Source organism: Callorhinus ursinus, unplaced genomic scaffold, assembly GCF_003265705.2.
Source record: "Callorhinus ursinus isolate GAN/ISIS: 27379988/994484 unplaced genomic scaffold, GSC_fseal_2.0 scaffold10, whole genome shotgun sequence".
Taxonomy (NCBI): Eukaryota; Metazoa; Chordata; class Mammalia; order Carnivora; family Otariidae; genus Callorhinus; species Callorhinus ursinus.
In genome coordinates, this window is record NW_027397072.1 from 30052381 (window position 1) to 30068267 (window position 15887).

The following is a 15887-nucleotide window of genomic DNA, read 5'->3' on the forward strand; positions in this document are numbered from 1 at the left end:
GCCACAGCCACGGTGGCCGCGGAGCCTGCGATCGCCCGGCACGCCGCGCCTCTCGCTGCCCGCGGTGTGCGCCCCGAGCCCAAGCCGCAGCGCGCCCGCAGAGCCCCGGCGAGGGAGGCGCGCGAAGGCTCGGCCTCAGGGCCGGCTCGGCTCGCCGGGCTCCAGCCGGAGGAGCCGGAGCGGGAGGAGGAAGAGGAGGAGGCGGAGGCGGAGGCGGAGGAGGAGGAAGAGGAGGAGGAGGAGGCGTGTGAGGGAGGAAGGACCCGGCAGCCCGCGAGGGAGGGCGGGGGAGGGGGCCGGCCGGGCCGGGAGGGGTGGGGGGGGCAGCCAATGAGAGGCGCGCGGGGGGGGGGGCGGGGTCTGGGGGATGAGGTAGGATGGGGGAGGGCGCAGCCCGAGCGGCGGAGGCTCGAGCCATAAACAAGCGCCCGGAGGAGCCGCGCAGGAGTGAGGCGAGCGGGGCGCGCGGAGTGGACGCCGCGGACCTTCTGCTGCGCCACCGCGCCCACTCGGCGGCTCGGGAGGCGGGGACCGGCCCGGAGGCTGCGCCGCCGCCACCACCGCCGCGGGGCCGGCCGAACCGGCGGAGGAGAGGGAAGAGGCGCCGCCAGCCGGGGCTGGAGCCCAGCGCAGCCGCCGCCACCGCCGCCGCCAGAAGTTTGGGTTGAACCGGAGCTGCCGGGAGGAAACTTTTTTTCTTTTTTCCCCCTCCCTCCCGGGAGGAGGAGGAAGAAGGGAAGCCACCGCTGGCGCCAACGCTAGTGGGCTCGGGGTCGGCGCGGCCCGCAGCGGGGGGCGGGGGCCTCGCCCCGCGAGGGGAGGCGCGCCCCGGGGGCCCCGAGGGGGGCGGCGAGGACCGCGGGCTGCGGGTGCGGCGGCGGCGGCGCGTGTGCCCCGCGCAGGGGAGGACGCCCGCCCCGCTCCCGGCCCGGCTGCGAGGAGGAGGCGGCGGCGGCGCAGGAGGATGTACTTGGTGGCGGGGGGCAGGGGGCTGGCCGGCTGCGGGCACCTCCTGGTCTGGCTGCTGGGGCTGCTGCTGCTGCTGGCGCGCTCCGGCACCCGGGCGCTGGTCTGCCTGCCCTGCGACGAGTCCAAGTGCGAAGAGCCCAGGAGCTGCCCCGGGAGCATCGTGCAGGGCGTCTGCGGCTGCTGCTACATGTGCGCCCGGCAGAGGAACGAGAGCTGCGGCGGCGCCTACGGGCTCCACGGAGCCTGCGACCGGGGGCTGCGCTGTGTCATCCGCCCCCCGCTCAATGGCGACTCCATCACCGAGTACGAAGTGGGCGTATGCGAAGGTACGGCCGCCCGCCGCGGGCCCCCTCCCACCTGGCTGCGCCGAACAAAGTTTGGCCGAGACTTTCCCGAGGAGAGAGGGCTCCGCGGGAGGAGGGGGCCACCGCCCCCGGGAGAGGGCCCCCGCGTACCCTGGTTCCCGCTCGCCCGCTTCCCCGGGCTCTGGCCCGGCCTCGGGCTAGGGTGGATTTCATGGGTGGGGGCGGGCGGGTGGGGGCGGCCGCGCCGAGACCCGCACACGTGTGGCTGTTCGGGCTGGGACTGCGGGGGGTGGGGCGGGCCCCGCGCCCCGAGGTGGGGGCGCCGCGGGCAGGGGGCACTGCGGAGGCTGTCGCGAGCCCCTCGGGGAGTCCGGCCCCTGCCGCCCTCCCCGCACAAGCGCAGTGTGCTGCCGAGTGCTGCACACCGATCTCGAAAGTCCCTTTTCTGTTGGCGAGGAGACGTGTCTTCAGCTCACGCTCCCTGTGTGACTCTTTTATTATTTTTTCCTTGCTCTCTTCCTTCACCCCCTTCCTCCTCCTTCGCATGTAAATCAGTTTCAGCTCCGGAATATGTCAGCCCAGGGGAAGTTACATACGGTGGTTACTCATTTATTTGCCTATTGAAAACAGTCAAAGGCTTGCTTTTCTGAATGGGGGCGGGGGGTGGGGGGGTGTTGCACCTAGGAGTGAAAAGTTGTTGCTGACTATTCGTGGCTGCTTTTTTGAGATCAGATATCCGCGTGTTTCCTAGCGTGTTGCCGGTTCCTTCTGTTTTTGTTTGACAGCGAAGGCTGTTCTCCTGTTTTCTCCACGAAGCATTGTGCACCTGGGTGTGGAGACTGACAGAGGGAGAAGTGAGCCTCCGCTGGTTGGGTGGACCCCTGTGAGCGGGTGTCGGCCCTGAGCCCTGCCCGCCTGCCTCGGCCTCCGGGTGTTTGGTCAGGTTTGGGGACTAGAGAGAGGGGCAGTGAGTTCTTTTTATTTGGCTGTTGGGCAGGACTCGGTGAGCACCAGTTAGAAGCGGGATCCCTGCTCGGGCTGACGTCGGGGTGATGATGCTGTTCCGGGGCATCCTGGTGCAGAGCAGCTTGCCTTCTGGACGAGCGGCAAGGAGGAGCGACCTGTCGCTCTTTGAGCTGGGCCCTTCCTTACCACTCACAGCCAGACTCAGCACACCAGAGAAGGTTTTCTTCTGAGGCATCCTTCTGTGTGCATGTGTTTATTTATCGTGCCGAGGTACTGAAAAAGAAGGTGGCAATCTTAAGGATAAAATGGGTCTATTAAAAGACTTCAATTCTGTGATTTTCTTTAAATACACACACATTTATTTACCCCTTTTAGAGTTTGGACAGTTCTGGAAAATCAAGGCGGCTTTTCTGGTTTGGAAGCTAGTGGGCAGTATGGAGTGAAGGGAACTCTTCTCAAAGGGAAGGGGCCCTGCCCTGCTGCACCCTTAGGACATTGGGCGAGAAGAGTTTATTTGCCTGAAACACAAAAGCCTCTGAACTGGTGTCAAGTCCCATGTTAATACATGTGTTTTTATTTCTCACATCAGGAAGAAATGGCCAGGAGATTAACTTCTGATACAATACAATTTTATGTGTTTGATTTGGGGAATTCTGAATGAGTTGGACTCAAAGATGCATCTTTGAACCCTGCCACTTGGAGTGTATAATTTACTTAAGCCAGCCTCCCATAAATCTAAAAAGAACAAGCAACATGAAAGAAGGGTAACTGCAGTGGAAACTGCTATGCTCTGAGAAGGACTTTTGGAGGTTTTAACGATTCTGACCCTTGTTTTGTTTCTTCTCAATGTACTGCTGGTGAAGGAAGTGTGGAGCTGGGGGCTCGCACGGGAATGGAGTGTTTTGGCACCAGTCTTCCAGTATCACGGTATAGAGTTATTTTGGCAGTTTGTCGTGAGCTTTTCATTCCTCTGAAATGATGCGATCCCTCTTAGTTTGATTTCTTCTGGTAACACCCCATGCACTTGGTATTAGCCTCGAAGATGCTTGGAAGTACTTGTTTCCATGATTATATCTCCATTAGCGTTCTCTAGTGACACTTTTCATTTAGCAGGACTGTTTTCAGTTGCCAAAACTGGGCGCTTAGCATTTCTTTTTATCTAATCTTTTTAGAATTCTAAAAGCAGCCGTCAAGTTGTATTCTAAATCCATTAAACCAAAGTAAGAACACAGCTACCTGTCATGATACAGTGTTTGGATTTACACAGATACTGTCAATCGTCTGTCTGAAATTTCAAGTATTTTCATTTGACCACAAAATTTATGGAAAACATAGGATAACCTTTTTTTTTCTTTTTATAAAATTAGAGGAGTCTTTAAATGTCAGTAATTACATAGAAGGTGCGGACTCTTTTTTGTTAGTTTGCAAGAAACTTCTCAGTGGCTAGTCTTTCCTTCAGTTTGCATTTTTATTGAGAAATTCACACACTGAAACACGATTATTATAAGTGACGTGACTAGGAACTGATATATTTTAATCATGTTGAAGTCTCTTTCGTTGCAATTTTTGCACTAAAATGACCCCTACTGGTTGTATCTGTTAATGAAAACTGTTTTTGAAAACATTTAATTGCCTACACTGAGAAATCCTATTGCATGTATAGATATATTATTATTACTAATCTACCGGCTTTGGAGGACATAAATTAAATACCAGTTACATTGTTCCGTTTGCCAAATTGCAGTAGTTTTTATTTGTGTTACTCTCCTTTCTGACTTTGTGGTAAAAAAAAATCATGTTTTTTAACTGTGGTTCACATAATGAGTTAGATAAATCAGAAGCAAAGGTGGACCCCTGCCAACCTGTGGCTCACTGTCTTAGGTTTTGAAAGCATGCCAGCCCATAGTAGGCTCTCAATAAATGTGTATTGAGCAAATGGATAAACAGTCTTCTCCATAGAAAGAATAGTGAAGAAAAAATATTTTCTGAAAGATGAAATAATGTGAAGAGTTGTGCCCTGTGAGTCACGTGACATACATGTACAGTTGGTCTTTTCAGCGTTGTTTAGATTATCAACCAAATAATTTCTTTTTAAATAAAATACATTTTTGGTTTAAGTGCATTTTAAAAACTGACCATAGAGCCAAGTACCTAAAGTTTTTTTCTGCTCTCTCGCAGTCTAAAAAAGTGCTTTTTGGCCCCCAGGAGGGCACAAGTCTCTTTACTGTTTCCACTCATTAGGTGAGTCCCTGTGGCCGTTTCTGACTTCCCAAGCGGCCTGTTCCTTGGCTGGGCTGCCTGCCTCCAGGTAAATCACCTAGAAGCTAGAGAAAAAGTTTGAATTCTGAACTCCTGAGGCAGAAGACTGGATGGGAGATCAAAGACAGAGTTGAAAAATTACCAAAGCGGGATTTTCTAGGAAGAAGGTTTTGATGGTACCATGAGGATTCTATTTTGAGATGGGGGTGAGGACCATTTTCCCTCTTATGTGGAATAGTACATGATGCTTCTGTTGTGAGGGGTTGGGGCAAGGTGGGGGGGGCATGAGCAGCCTTCTCTCTGTACATAGTAAACAGGCACATGATGGCTTGAGTTTGACAGTTTGTGAGGACAGAGTGACTTGGAACCTGGCAGACATTACTGAGTGGCTCGGCCCTGAGGACTTTGATGTATTGGAGCCAGGTGATCACTGTCATAGACAAGTACCAACTTTTTTGTCCCCCATTGCATATTTACTCAGTAGCTTCGTCTTTATGGAACTTTCCGTGTTTTTTATCATGGCATCCACCAAACTATCTCCTTCAAAACACAGTCCTTTTATTTCTCCCAGGTATTTTAACTTTTCCTTCCACCTAGTTTTCATGGGGACAGTGAGGAGGAAAACCATACTGTGGTTATGTGGTGGGTGCTTACAGCAAACAGTGTTGGATTCTGAATCTATTGCCTTTAGAAGGTTATAGTTTCTTTTCAAAACCCTGGAAAACTGAGTCGGGAATAGAGATGATGGCTCTTTGGAAAAGAATTTATGGAGGATCTGAGGTCAGGCTGCAGGAGGCAGGTTTGTTTCCTAAACCAAACCCGTTTGGTTAATGCACAAGCCACACGGATTTCCTCTCATTGCTCTGAAATGTAGGACTTGAAGTCAAGAGTCCATGCATTTTAATTTTACTAATTAAAAAGAAGAGGGGAGGGGCAAAGTTAATACTCCTGTATTGGCATTTGAAAACTTGAAACACCCAGGACTCCTCATTTTTGAGGAATGTGTTTTGCTTCCCATCTCAAAAGTCTTCAGGTGGAATGAGCTCATAGAGAAAGCCAGCAGAGGGCCTATAAAATTATGATACTAGGGTATGGGAAGAGAAACCAATGCAAGTAAACAAGGAAATAATTAGTTCCTCCCAGAAGTAAATATTGACAAAATATGGAGAGACTATTCACTGCGCATACATAAATGACAGGACTTGGTGACCTTCGCTTTGACTCTCAAGCTTGCAGAATCCTGTTATTCAGGAATCCAGTCACATAAAACACTTGGCAAAGGGCAAATGAATTGCATAGTACCAGAAAGGCAAAAATAGCACATCTAGAGATATTTGCTGCCATTAATTCATGCTTAACAGTGACCAGCAGAATCCACATGCAGGTATGTTGGCAGTGCAGTTGTGAACAGGTTAATTTATGAAGAATCCTTAAACTGTGGGCATTGTGTCTAGCGATAGGTATTTAGTGAAATGGTGCATGCAGGTTTCTGTGTTCTGTGCAGCTTGGTTAGAAGCGATGCCTTGGATAAACAAGGGAACAGCTTGTGGGTGCTGGGGACAGGCATTATGGAGTTGGGAGGAGTAAGTAGATGACCCTAAAAAGATAAGGGAGTGGGAGGACCAAAGAATGACAAATGGGAGAAAGGAAAAATATTGAATTCATCTTCGGGCAACTGTGTCATCCTTTGAAGAATAATCCAAAATGCATTCCAGACATTAATTGTGAAATTCTTGAAAAAAATGTGGGTGTGTTTAACATGTTTCAGGTGACGGCAGGAACATGGCAGGATAGCAGTGCTGCTTTAGAATGTGGACGCCGTCAGATGAGCCATGGTATGATGGATGGAAGGCCAGGTGTGTTTGGTGAAGCAGGTTCCTGTAATACTGTGTTCCGGATGTGGCACAGGCGATATCAGGATTTTCGAGACACCCCAGTACAGCTCAATTAATTATTCGAAGAGGAAACTAGACTAGCCAAGCATGCATGAGTAACAAACTGAAAGCCTTCCTTCTCAGCGGTTGACTTCTCCAAAGCTGAATTTTCAGAGATCTGACTTGTCTTTGCATAGAAATCAGTCACTCTTTCATTGATTTCCTGCTCTGTACCAGGCCTTCTGCTGAGGCAGAGGGCAGCTGGGGAGCTTGGGGACCTCTCAAATTTGTTCCCTACTCTCTATACTCTTTTCCTTCCTCCTTCCCTTTCCTCCCTCTCTTTCTTCCTTCCTCCCTTCCTCCCTCCCTTCCTCCCTCCCTTCCTCCCTCCCTCCCTTCCTTCCTCCCTCCCTCCCTTCCTCCCTTTCTTCCTTTCTTCCTTCCTCCTTTAAAGATTTTATTTATTTATTTGACAGAGAGATAGAGTGAGCCAGAGAGCACAAGTGGGGGGAATGACAGAGGGAGAGGGAGAAGCAGGCTCTCGGAGCCATACCACTCAGCACTCGATCCCAGGACCCCGGGATCATGACCTGAGCTGAAGGCAGATGCTTAATGGACTGAGACACCCAGGCGCCCCTCCTCTACACTCTTTTCATCTCAATAAAGAATAAGGCAGCAAGACCTTAAAAAGTCTACATAATAGTACGGGTTCAAGCCAGGTAGAAATGATTTTGCAAGTGTGTATATGTTTAGTTGTTGAGTGAAGTAGGTGGTTAAAATTTGTTCTAGGAATCGCAGCATCTGAGATGATCTTTTCAGGGTCTGGTGGCAAAGCTGAAAAGGAGAATTTGAATTCAGATTAGGTTTAAAAGTATGAATAGGAGCTCTTTTTTTGCTGGGGGATGGGATCCTACCCATTCTTCTTAGAGCCTGTGCAACATACATCAGAGTGTTTCCCAACATCTGAGAATGAGGCTGCATTCTTAATGCCTTACTAGCTGTGGTTCAGAATGGCAAGTTTCCTTTCCAGAGTGATTTTTCTCCGTGTTCTAGCTTGTTCCACTTAGGCAGATGAGCGTGGGCAGTGAGCTGAGAGGTGTCCCTTTATATCAGGCATCTTTCCATCTCAGCCATTCCCTGCTGCTTGTCTGGCCAGTTAGCCTGGTCTGTGCTTCGACAGGACCTCCTCCGTCTTCTGGTCAGAGGAGTGGTTGTATAGACTTAAATTTAAGAAAGCCCTCAAAGTTAACATTTCTAAGAGTTCATGTTGGGCCTCACAACAAACACACATGCTACCTGTTACTATTACTACGTGGAAAAAAATGTTAAAAGATCCTTTTTTCTTTTACAAAACAAACAGATTTCAATTCCTTACCTCCCTTCCCCAGCCCCAATTAATTCCCCGTGCAAAAGACGTACACCTTGATAAAAGTGTGTCATGGTTAGAAACTTGGTTTCTGAGGTCAAATCTGTGCATCTACTTCTGCACCTCTCAGTTTTCTGTCTGTATAGTGGGTTAATAATAGGGTTGCTGTAAGGACTCAGTGAATGAATTGCTTTGAAGCACTTGGAAGAGTGACTGGCAGTGACACTTAATAACAACAAAGGTACCAACCACTGTAAGTAAAACAACTTGATATGGGTGCATTCTGTTGTTCTGCTTAATCCTCTTCTACCCGAGTAAGGATTATCAGTAGTTAAGGAGTTTGGGCTCTTAGAAAAGGAGCAAATTATCAAGCTCAGGTCCCCTCTTTTCTTCTACCCCAACACCATAAGTGCATAAGTAAAAAACTTATTTAAGGGCCTCTAAAGCTATTTGCTGCATTTCTTCAGATGTCCATTTGTTAAACTTTGTCTAAATCATTTGTATATTTTGGGTAAAAATAAAGAGGGAGGAACCTGAAATTTTTTGCATTACGTCATGGGAGTTATAAATGTAACCATTTATCTGTGGGCTCATATTTCATTTGGGGGAGAAGAGGGCACCTAACCTCACTGTAATTGGGACTGTACATTTTCTTTCACATTATATTCTGGAGGAAGAGTTTGCCTCTAGCTCCTGGAGTGTTCCCACTGCTGTTCCCCACAGGATTTGACCTGATGAGCTAAGGAGGCAGCTTGTGTTGCTGCAGCTCACCTGCTTTGGGACCCCAGGCCCACCTGCTGCTGAAGTTTGTACAAACTAGACAGAACTAGAGGTCAAACGTTTACCCAGCCCTTTCCTTCCTACCTGTTTCCTTGCTGTCCTTCCGCCCACAGGTATTTACTGAGCAGCTGCTATGGGTCTGGTCTTTGTGCTACACTATAATGATGCTGCCTTTCTAAGCCTCAGTTTCCCTCTTGGTAAATAGTAATAGGTAGCATGTGCGTTTGTTGTGAGGCTTAAATGAGATAAAACTGTACTGAAATTTTAATGTGCACATAAATCACCTGGGGATCTCATTGAGCACGGAGGTCCTGATTCAGTAGGTCTGGGTGGGGCTTGGGTTTCTGCATTTCTAATAAACTCCCTGGTGATGCCAAAGCTGCTGATCCTGGGACCACACTTTAAGGAGCAAAAAGCTAGTCCATAGAACAGAGCATGGCCTATGAGACCTGATAATGTTACCTGCTATTTTAGTTATTTGTCAGCCAAAATAAATAAGATAGGGACCCCCCTTTCACAGAGGCCATGGTCTAATGGCAGATAGCAGAGACGCTTATATCCAAGAGTTATTTACAGCTGTAAAGCCCTGAGAAAAGTGCTGAGCATCTCAAGAGCAACTAAGAGGGGCTCTAACTCTAACCACCAGGAAGGATTTAGTGGGGGGAGGGGGGTGGCGCCAACCAAGGTCTGAGGGTGTGCTCTTTTCCTTTCTGCTTCCCACTCCTCTGTGCAGGATGTTTTAGGAAAAAGAAAATGGGTCTTGATACTAGACAAACCTATGTTCAAACCTCAGCTCTTATTTTTTAACTGAACAACTGACTTGCTTCGTTGTTTTGGGCTCCGGGTTCCTAGTCTGTAAAAATGGAATACTTGCAGCTTTCTGTGAAGTAGATGCTGTAATGAGGTTTGGAACACATACATAGATATATAAAATCACATAGATAATGTGTGTGTGGGTGTGTGTAGAGTGTAATTCCTGGCACCAAATAGATTTTTAAAAAATAATGTTAATTCTAATTTTCATTCTGTTACCCTGAATTTCATTTTCTTCTTTGTTAGCTTTATATAGAAGTTAAAAAAAAAATGCACTTTGTGACACACAGCCCCTTCACATTCGAGTCTAGTACTGCTGTAGTTCCTAACCTCTTTGCTGTTTCAGCAGAATGTGGACATTTGCTTGATTTTGTGGTTCGTGTTCCTAGTACCAGAGGGCTATTTCAAACTAAGACTTTTTAAAAGGTGACCTATCTTAATATTGATGGCCTGTGGTTTAATGGAAGCAAATTAAATTTCCCTTTATTGTTAGAAGTTTTCTGTGGGTTTCAGGGCATCCCTGGAGACATGGGGGACCCCAGGAGTGTCACCAGGGCAAGGCTGGGATCACTGCAGTTACAAAAGGAAGGAAGGAAGGAAGGAAGGAAGGATGGATGGAGCCGCCATCCCAGCCGGCTCAAAGACAAGGGCAGGTGAAGAATGAGCAGGAGATGGTGTGCCGCCCAGAGGACATCTGCATGGCTTTTCTTGATCCTGTGGGTTCCAGCCATCCTTCCTGTGGACTAATACCACGGCTTTCCCGTGGACTTGCCTTGTAGTTTCGCTGCAGCATCTTTGTACTACAGTGGAAGGCTGGGAAAGAATGCCTAGAATTAAAATACCTGAGTTCTTGTCTCTTTAGCTCCTGCGGTAGGTGCGGCCCCCACTTTAGGAAGACAGAACTGCTGCGCTGCCTCCATGCCTGCAAATGTGTGTCATTTTTACCCAGTAAATATGGGCTGAGGACTCACAAAGCAAATGCTTTATACTGGCTCTTAGGGAACAAGGAGAAAGAACTTGATGAAGATATAATCCTTGCAATCAATAGTTTCTAACTCTTTTTTATTTTCTTCTTGACAACCAAACCTTACTATCACACAATAGAAATTGAATTTTCTTCCCGAAACTCTTTTAGGACCTGTCATTGTAGTGCCTCTATCTTTCATCAAGAGCGCTGGTGTTCAGATAGGTAACTTACAAGCAAGATGAGCTAAACTTTGAAACTTCAAGGTTTTGTTTAAGTATGTGCTTGTCAAATCCAAAAATAGCACCCTAATTTGGAATCACCTGGGAACATTTGTCTTATGAACATTTAAGAACAAAAATTAAGTGTTAATTATATTTTAAGGTGTTATTTTATGTTTCAAGTTCCTGAGAAGATAATTTGAAGAATCTGCTCTTTGGAAATTTTAGGGAAGTGCTTAGTCCTTAACAAGGAGCCGCTCTGGCTATAGCAAGGTAAAAAAAAAAAAAAAAAAAAGATATAGGCTGTAACTAGAGACTCTGCCTGTCTTATTTAGCATTTCAAAACAAAAACCATAAACAAACATCTCAGATTCAAAACAGAAAGGAATTTCTGGCAGGGCAGAATGAAACCTGAGCCTGCAAAGTCCTGGGTCTACAAGAGGTAACTTATTTAGCTTCTTATCCAAAGGCCACAAGCAAAACGTTTCACAGCTGTGATAAAACAAAAGGCATATCAACATTGGAGAGTTGTGATACTTCTTTTTTAAGACTCTAAAAGACCTGCCAAAATAAGGTAAAGCTATCATAAGGAAGTTTGACCTGAGCTAGACTTTTCATCTTAACGATTAGTTGGACCACTTCAGACCCATCACATGTGAGGAACCATACATACGGGATGTAGGTGCTCAGTACCCTCAGTGTGTGTTTATAATTCTGCAGAGAGAGAACATTCCATCATCTGGTCGAATGTAGATCTGGAAAACCTTCACATGGTTTCCCCTTTTTCCTCACTCTCCATAGTTGGCACATTTGCTTTTTTAAAGACACGGACATTTACATTCTGCATGAGGAAAAAGGGATAAATAGTTCTGTCTCTGAAAACCAAAGTAGAGAGATGTTTCAATGGTTTGAGGAAGATTGTATGTTTTTCAGAACTACTGAGTTCTTCTATTTCAGACAGATCTCAGGAAAATTTATTACCACTGTCTGTGACATAAAAATGAAAGGCCAAAAAATTTCCATGTTCTATTTTTTTTTTTTTTTAAAGATTTTATTTATTTATTTGACAGACAGCAAGAGAGGGAACGCAAGCAGGGGGAATGGGAGAGAGAGAAGCAGGCTTCCCGCTGAGCAAGGAGCCTGACCCGGGGCTCCATCCCAGGACGCTGGGATCATGATCTGAACCAAAGGCAGACGCTTAATGACTGAGCCACCCAGGTGCCCCAAATTTCCATGTTTTAATCAAAAGAATGAATGGGTTCATATATATACCAGTTTGTGACAGGAAGGATTTAAGGCTGCTCAGAGAAAGAAATAGTGCAACATTCTTGCATGTGAGAGTGTACCGTGACACAGGAGACAAAGTAGCCATGCTTTCAGATCTGCTTTCATCCCTTAGTAGCTCAGTAACTCAAATAAAACCTTCTCAACTTCCCTTGATGTTGCCTTAATTTTATCTAAAGGGAATTAGGTAGTTGCCTACCTGAAGGCAGAGGAACTGAACTGATGATATCTTAAGGCCTTTCTGGTCATAAGATCTATGTTTTTTACGACCTAGAAGTGGGGCACAGGAGTCAAATATTACCTTGTGTTTGCGGAGCCAAGGAAGGGAGAAGTGGTCGTGTCTACAGGACTCCTTGCCAAGGGCTGTCGGCGGAAGGGCTTGGAGGAAAAGATCAAGCGTTCTCACATAGTTCTTTTTATTGCAAAGCGGTGGAGAGGGCAAAACACAGTGATCGGGACATTATTGACGTCTTTAGATGCTGGCAGTCTTTAAGCCATGGTGACTGTTGGCCCAGCCTGGATTCGGGGTAGAATTTATGCCTCTCTTTTGTGAATGGGCTGGCCTGCTGCTTTCACTCTTTCTCCGTTTCCCTCCTTTACTTCATTAATTACGATGACTGTGAAGTAGGTAGGTGACAGCTACCACAAGGGGAGAAGCTTGAGCAAAGACAGGCCGAAACTTGCCCAAATTCACATGTTCATTTCTGCCTCTGACACTAGGAGAGAGTTGAGTAATTGCTGTTCTTCCTAATATTGCAGGCGGCAGCCAAATTCCCAGCATTCTTTTACCTTTGCGGCTGTTTTCACTTGCCAGGGAGTTTCCTTCAGGAGCAGGCTGGATTTAAAGAAACATAGCAGTCCTTGCATGTGAGGGTTGGGTGGGGGTGGCCAGGGTACTGGCCCATGTGGCCCTTGGGCGCCTCACACCGGGAGGATGAGCTGAGGAGTCTCTGCAGAGGGACATGCTGCATGCCCTGCCAGCCCCCCAGGTTACCTCTGTGTGCCGCGAGCCCCGGGAGCAGGAAGCCCTGCGTGTCTGTGAGACACCAAGTCTACCCTGACGGTATTTCAAGAACAGGCCAGCTGTGAAGCTCAGGAAGTTGTCTCTTGGGGTCTAGAAACCCCACCCATCCTTTGCATATTGTCCAGGTGGTGTGGACCCGTGCATGGCTCTGAAACTTGATGTAATGTGAATTCTTCCAAAGAATGGGACGCCCAGCCCAACCTGCAGTGTACACCAGCAATCAGTTTGCTTTGCCTTGTGGATATTACATTTTTGCCAAGAGCAGCCTTCCAGAATGAGGTGCTAGTTAATTCCAGTCGGGCATTTATTCGTTAATAAGTCTGCTGAATGCTAAATACTCCATTTGGGAGTATGTGACTGGAGAAAACTCAGCAGCTAATTATTATGTAGATCTCTTCTGTGATTCTCACTTTCAGTTCAATTACCTAAGCCACCAATCCTTAGCAGTGTGAACTTGTTTCATTTTTAGTTTTCGGTGATATTTTGCTTTTTGCTCCGAAAGTTTTTTGTTTTTGTTTTTGTTTTTAACTATGAGATTACTAATAACTGGATAGACATTTTATGTTGTTTAACCGAAAACCTTTCTGGGTTGTGGAGTACTGTGGCTTGCTCTGTTTTTTGTTTGTGTTTTTTTTTTTCTTTCTTTCTTTCTTTCTTTGATGATAACTGAAGTTAAATCCTGTTCCGGATCGTATCCTGTCTGTCCTTCCAGGGTAGATTTCTGGATAGCTAATTAATGGTGGTGTCTGAAATAGCCATTGAGGGGTGGCTGGTGTTCATTTACTAATCGGAGCTTTTGCTGAAAAAACTAGGTTCTGTTCTACTCTTCTTTGGTATATCAATAGGTCTTTATTTGGTTTTCTTCCTGCTTGGTTGGTGCATATTAGCTTGAGAACTTAAGAACTTTTAAACTTGGGGGTGGGGGCAGTAATGACGGTGTGAACGCCTAGGGCCTTCTCTCTAGAACACTTCTCTCTTGGAAGTGGCCAGGGTGTTCAGTGTGTGTTTGCTGCCACCAGAGTCTGTGCTAGAAGGTCTGTTTGGTACTTCTCATGCCCATGACTTTGTGCTGTGCTTTGGCCCTCCTTCCCCGGTGAATCCCTGCCATGACCCAGGGTAAGCTGTATCTCAAGCACCCTGAAAGGCTTGCTTTCCAGCATTCTTTCCATTTGCCTCCACATTCTTCCCAGCATGGTTGAATGCAGCTCTCCAGCTATTGGTAACCCAACTAGTAAGAGAAGCTGGTGCCAAGCATCAAATCCTCTGCGAGGACCTCTTCCAGTAACGGTGTCTGCACTAACAGGATAGCAGAGAGGAGTTCTGTAGAAATGTTTGGAGGGGACGTGTTCGCCAGTACGTGAGATTCATTTGATTCTGTGGAATATGATAATATGGGTCAGCAAGTGGTAAAAGTTCATAATACAGTGTTCTTCACATGGTTGTGGTGGACTTGCTAGCCTAAAAAGGTGTGCCCAGGATGGTAAAATATCTTGTAGCATCAGCAACTGGGCTCCTGGTACGCTTACAGATGTGACTTTGAAAGACAATAAGCTGTGATAATTCTTTCTTTCAAGATGTAGGTAACTTCATATCTTTGGATAGAGGATGACTGTGTGTGTGTGTACAGCTGCTAAGAGCACACTACAAAGAATACTTTGCATTGTGTTATGTGCTGAAAACAACTTGCAGTTGAAGCAAATTAAGTATACTATCTACTCTGTAGATCAGCAAACTGAAAATGACTTCTTAACAAGTAAAGATTGTGCAGTTTTATTATACTTGAAAAAAACAATTCTAATTAAAGTGCTTTGGCTTTTAAACTGGTTAATTGGGATATCTATACATGAGCAAGTGGAACTCAGAAAGATTACTGACTTCATTTCTTGCTGATTGGGACAAAAGATTTATTATCCAAGGGGCAATGTGGGCTGATTTATAGTAGGTTATCACTAAACATAGTTTTTGGCCTTACGCAGGAATTTTAGATGTGATAACAGAAAGGAAAAGCAGAAATTTAGGGTGAGAAATGGAATACCTCTATAGGGAAATAAGCACATAAAAGAAGCCAGAGGTGTTTTTGGTTGGAAGGAGATGAAATTATTTTCAAAGACTATGTTGGGAGAAGGTGAGTGAGCTCTCGACAACCAAGTTTATTGACTATCTATTCAGGAAATTGTACTCAATGCTTTGGAAAAAGACTGCCAGTAGAGTTCTGGAAAACTTGAGGGAGAAAAAGTATTTACATGCTTTATAACATAAAACATGTCCAAAAGAAATATATAGTTACAGCTACATTTGGCACTGAAAATAGTCATGTATTATATTTTTTAAACTGTGTGTGAATGTGTAAGCATGTGCCCTGGAGTCAGAAATGCTTGGCTGATACCATTTCTTGAGAGAATGGAAAAGTAGAAGGTATGAGGAGCCACAAAAAGGGAGAAAACATAGAGGATGACGAGCAGTAAAGGAGGAACAGTGAATTGTTTTTCCTTTGGAGGGGATATATTTCATGTGCATAATGATTCCAACTTTTTTTTTTTTAATAATCTTAGTATAATAAGCGTTTAACTTCCCATAGAGCCTTAGTAATTTGCATGTCATTACTAAAAGCCCACAGGTAAGGGAAAATTAGACTCCTAAATTCAGTACCTGACTGTTCTCAAGGTGTTGGCTTTCTAACGTTGTTTCAAGTTTATGTTGGGCAAAGACCCTTTGAGAATGCAGAAAATTAGGAGATCTGTTCGACACATGCTTCCCAGTATCTGTCACAACTAGAGGTTTGGGGGCAAAGCCGGCAACTGGAAAATGGGTGTGGTGTCCGCTTTCAGATTCCCCCAGATTGTCTTTACATCCTTCAGAATGTGTTCTTCGTTCTTCAAACCCTGCCATTTTATGCTGCTTCCTGTGTGAGGACTTCCTGCCCTGCCCAGGAAAAAGCAATGCCATCCCCCCACCCCCAGTGCCCATAAATAGCACTTTCTCCTTCCCCTGTTATAACATTTTTCACACTGTGTTAGAGTTCACATTTCTGTCTCTCTGCCTCATTGTGATCGATTCGAATG

The 15887-nt window shown here is 46.2% G+C and overlaps 1 protein-coding gene across 4 annotated transcripts in view; it reads left to right on the plus strand.

Moving 5' to 3' along the window:
- Positions 1 to 455: 455 nt before the first annotated feature.
- CRIM1 (cysteine rich transmembrane BMP regulator 1) overlaps positions 456 to 15887 on the plus strand; it is a 186314-nt gene continuing 170882 nt past the window's right edge. For 2 of the 4 annotated variants that reach the window (XM_025868038.2, XM_025868040.2), the window contains exon 1: positions 836 to 1295. In XM_025868038.2, the coding sequence (XP_025723823.1) occupies positions 965 to 1295 (331 nt within the window). In that variant the 5' untranslated portion in view covers positions 836 to 964. Of the gene's footprint in view, positions 1296 to 15887 lie in introns of all 4 variants that reach the window. The other 2 variants (XM_025868042.2, XM_025868041.2) reach the window with 2 other exon arrangements.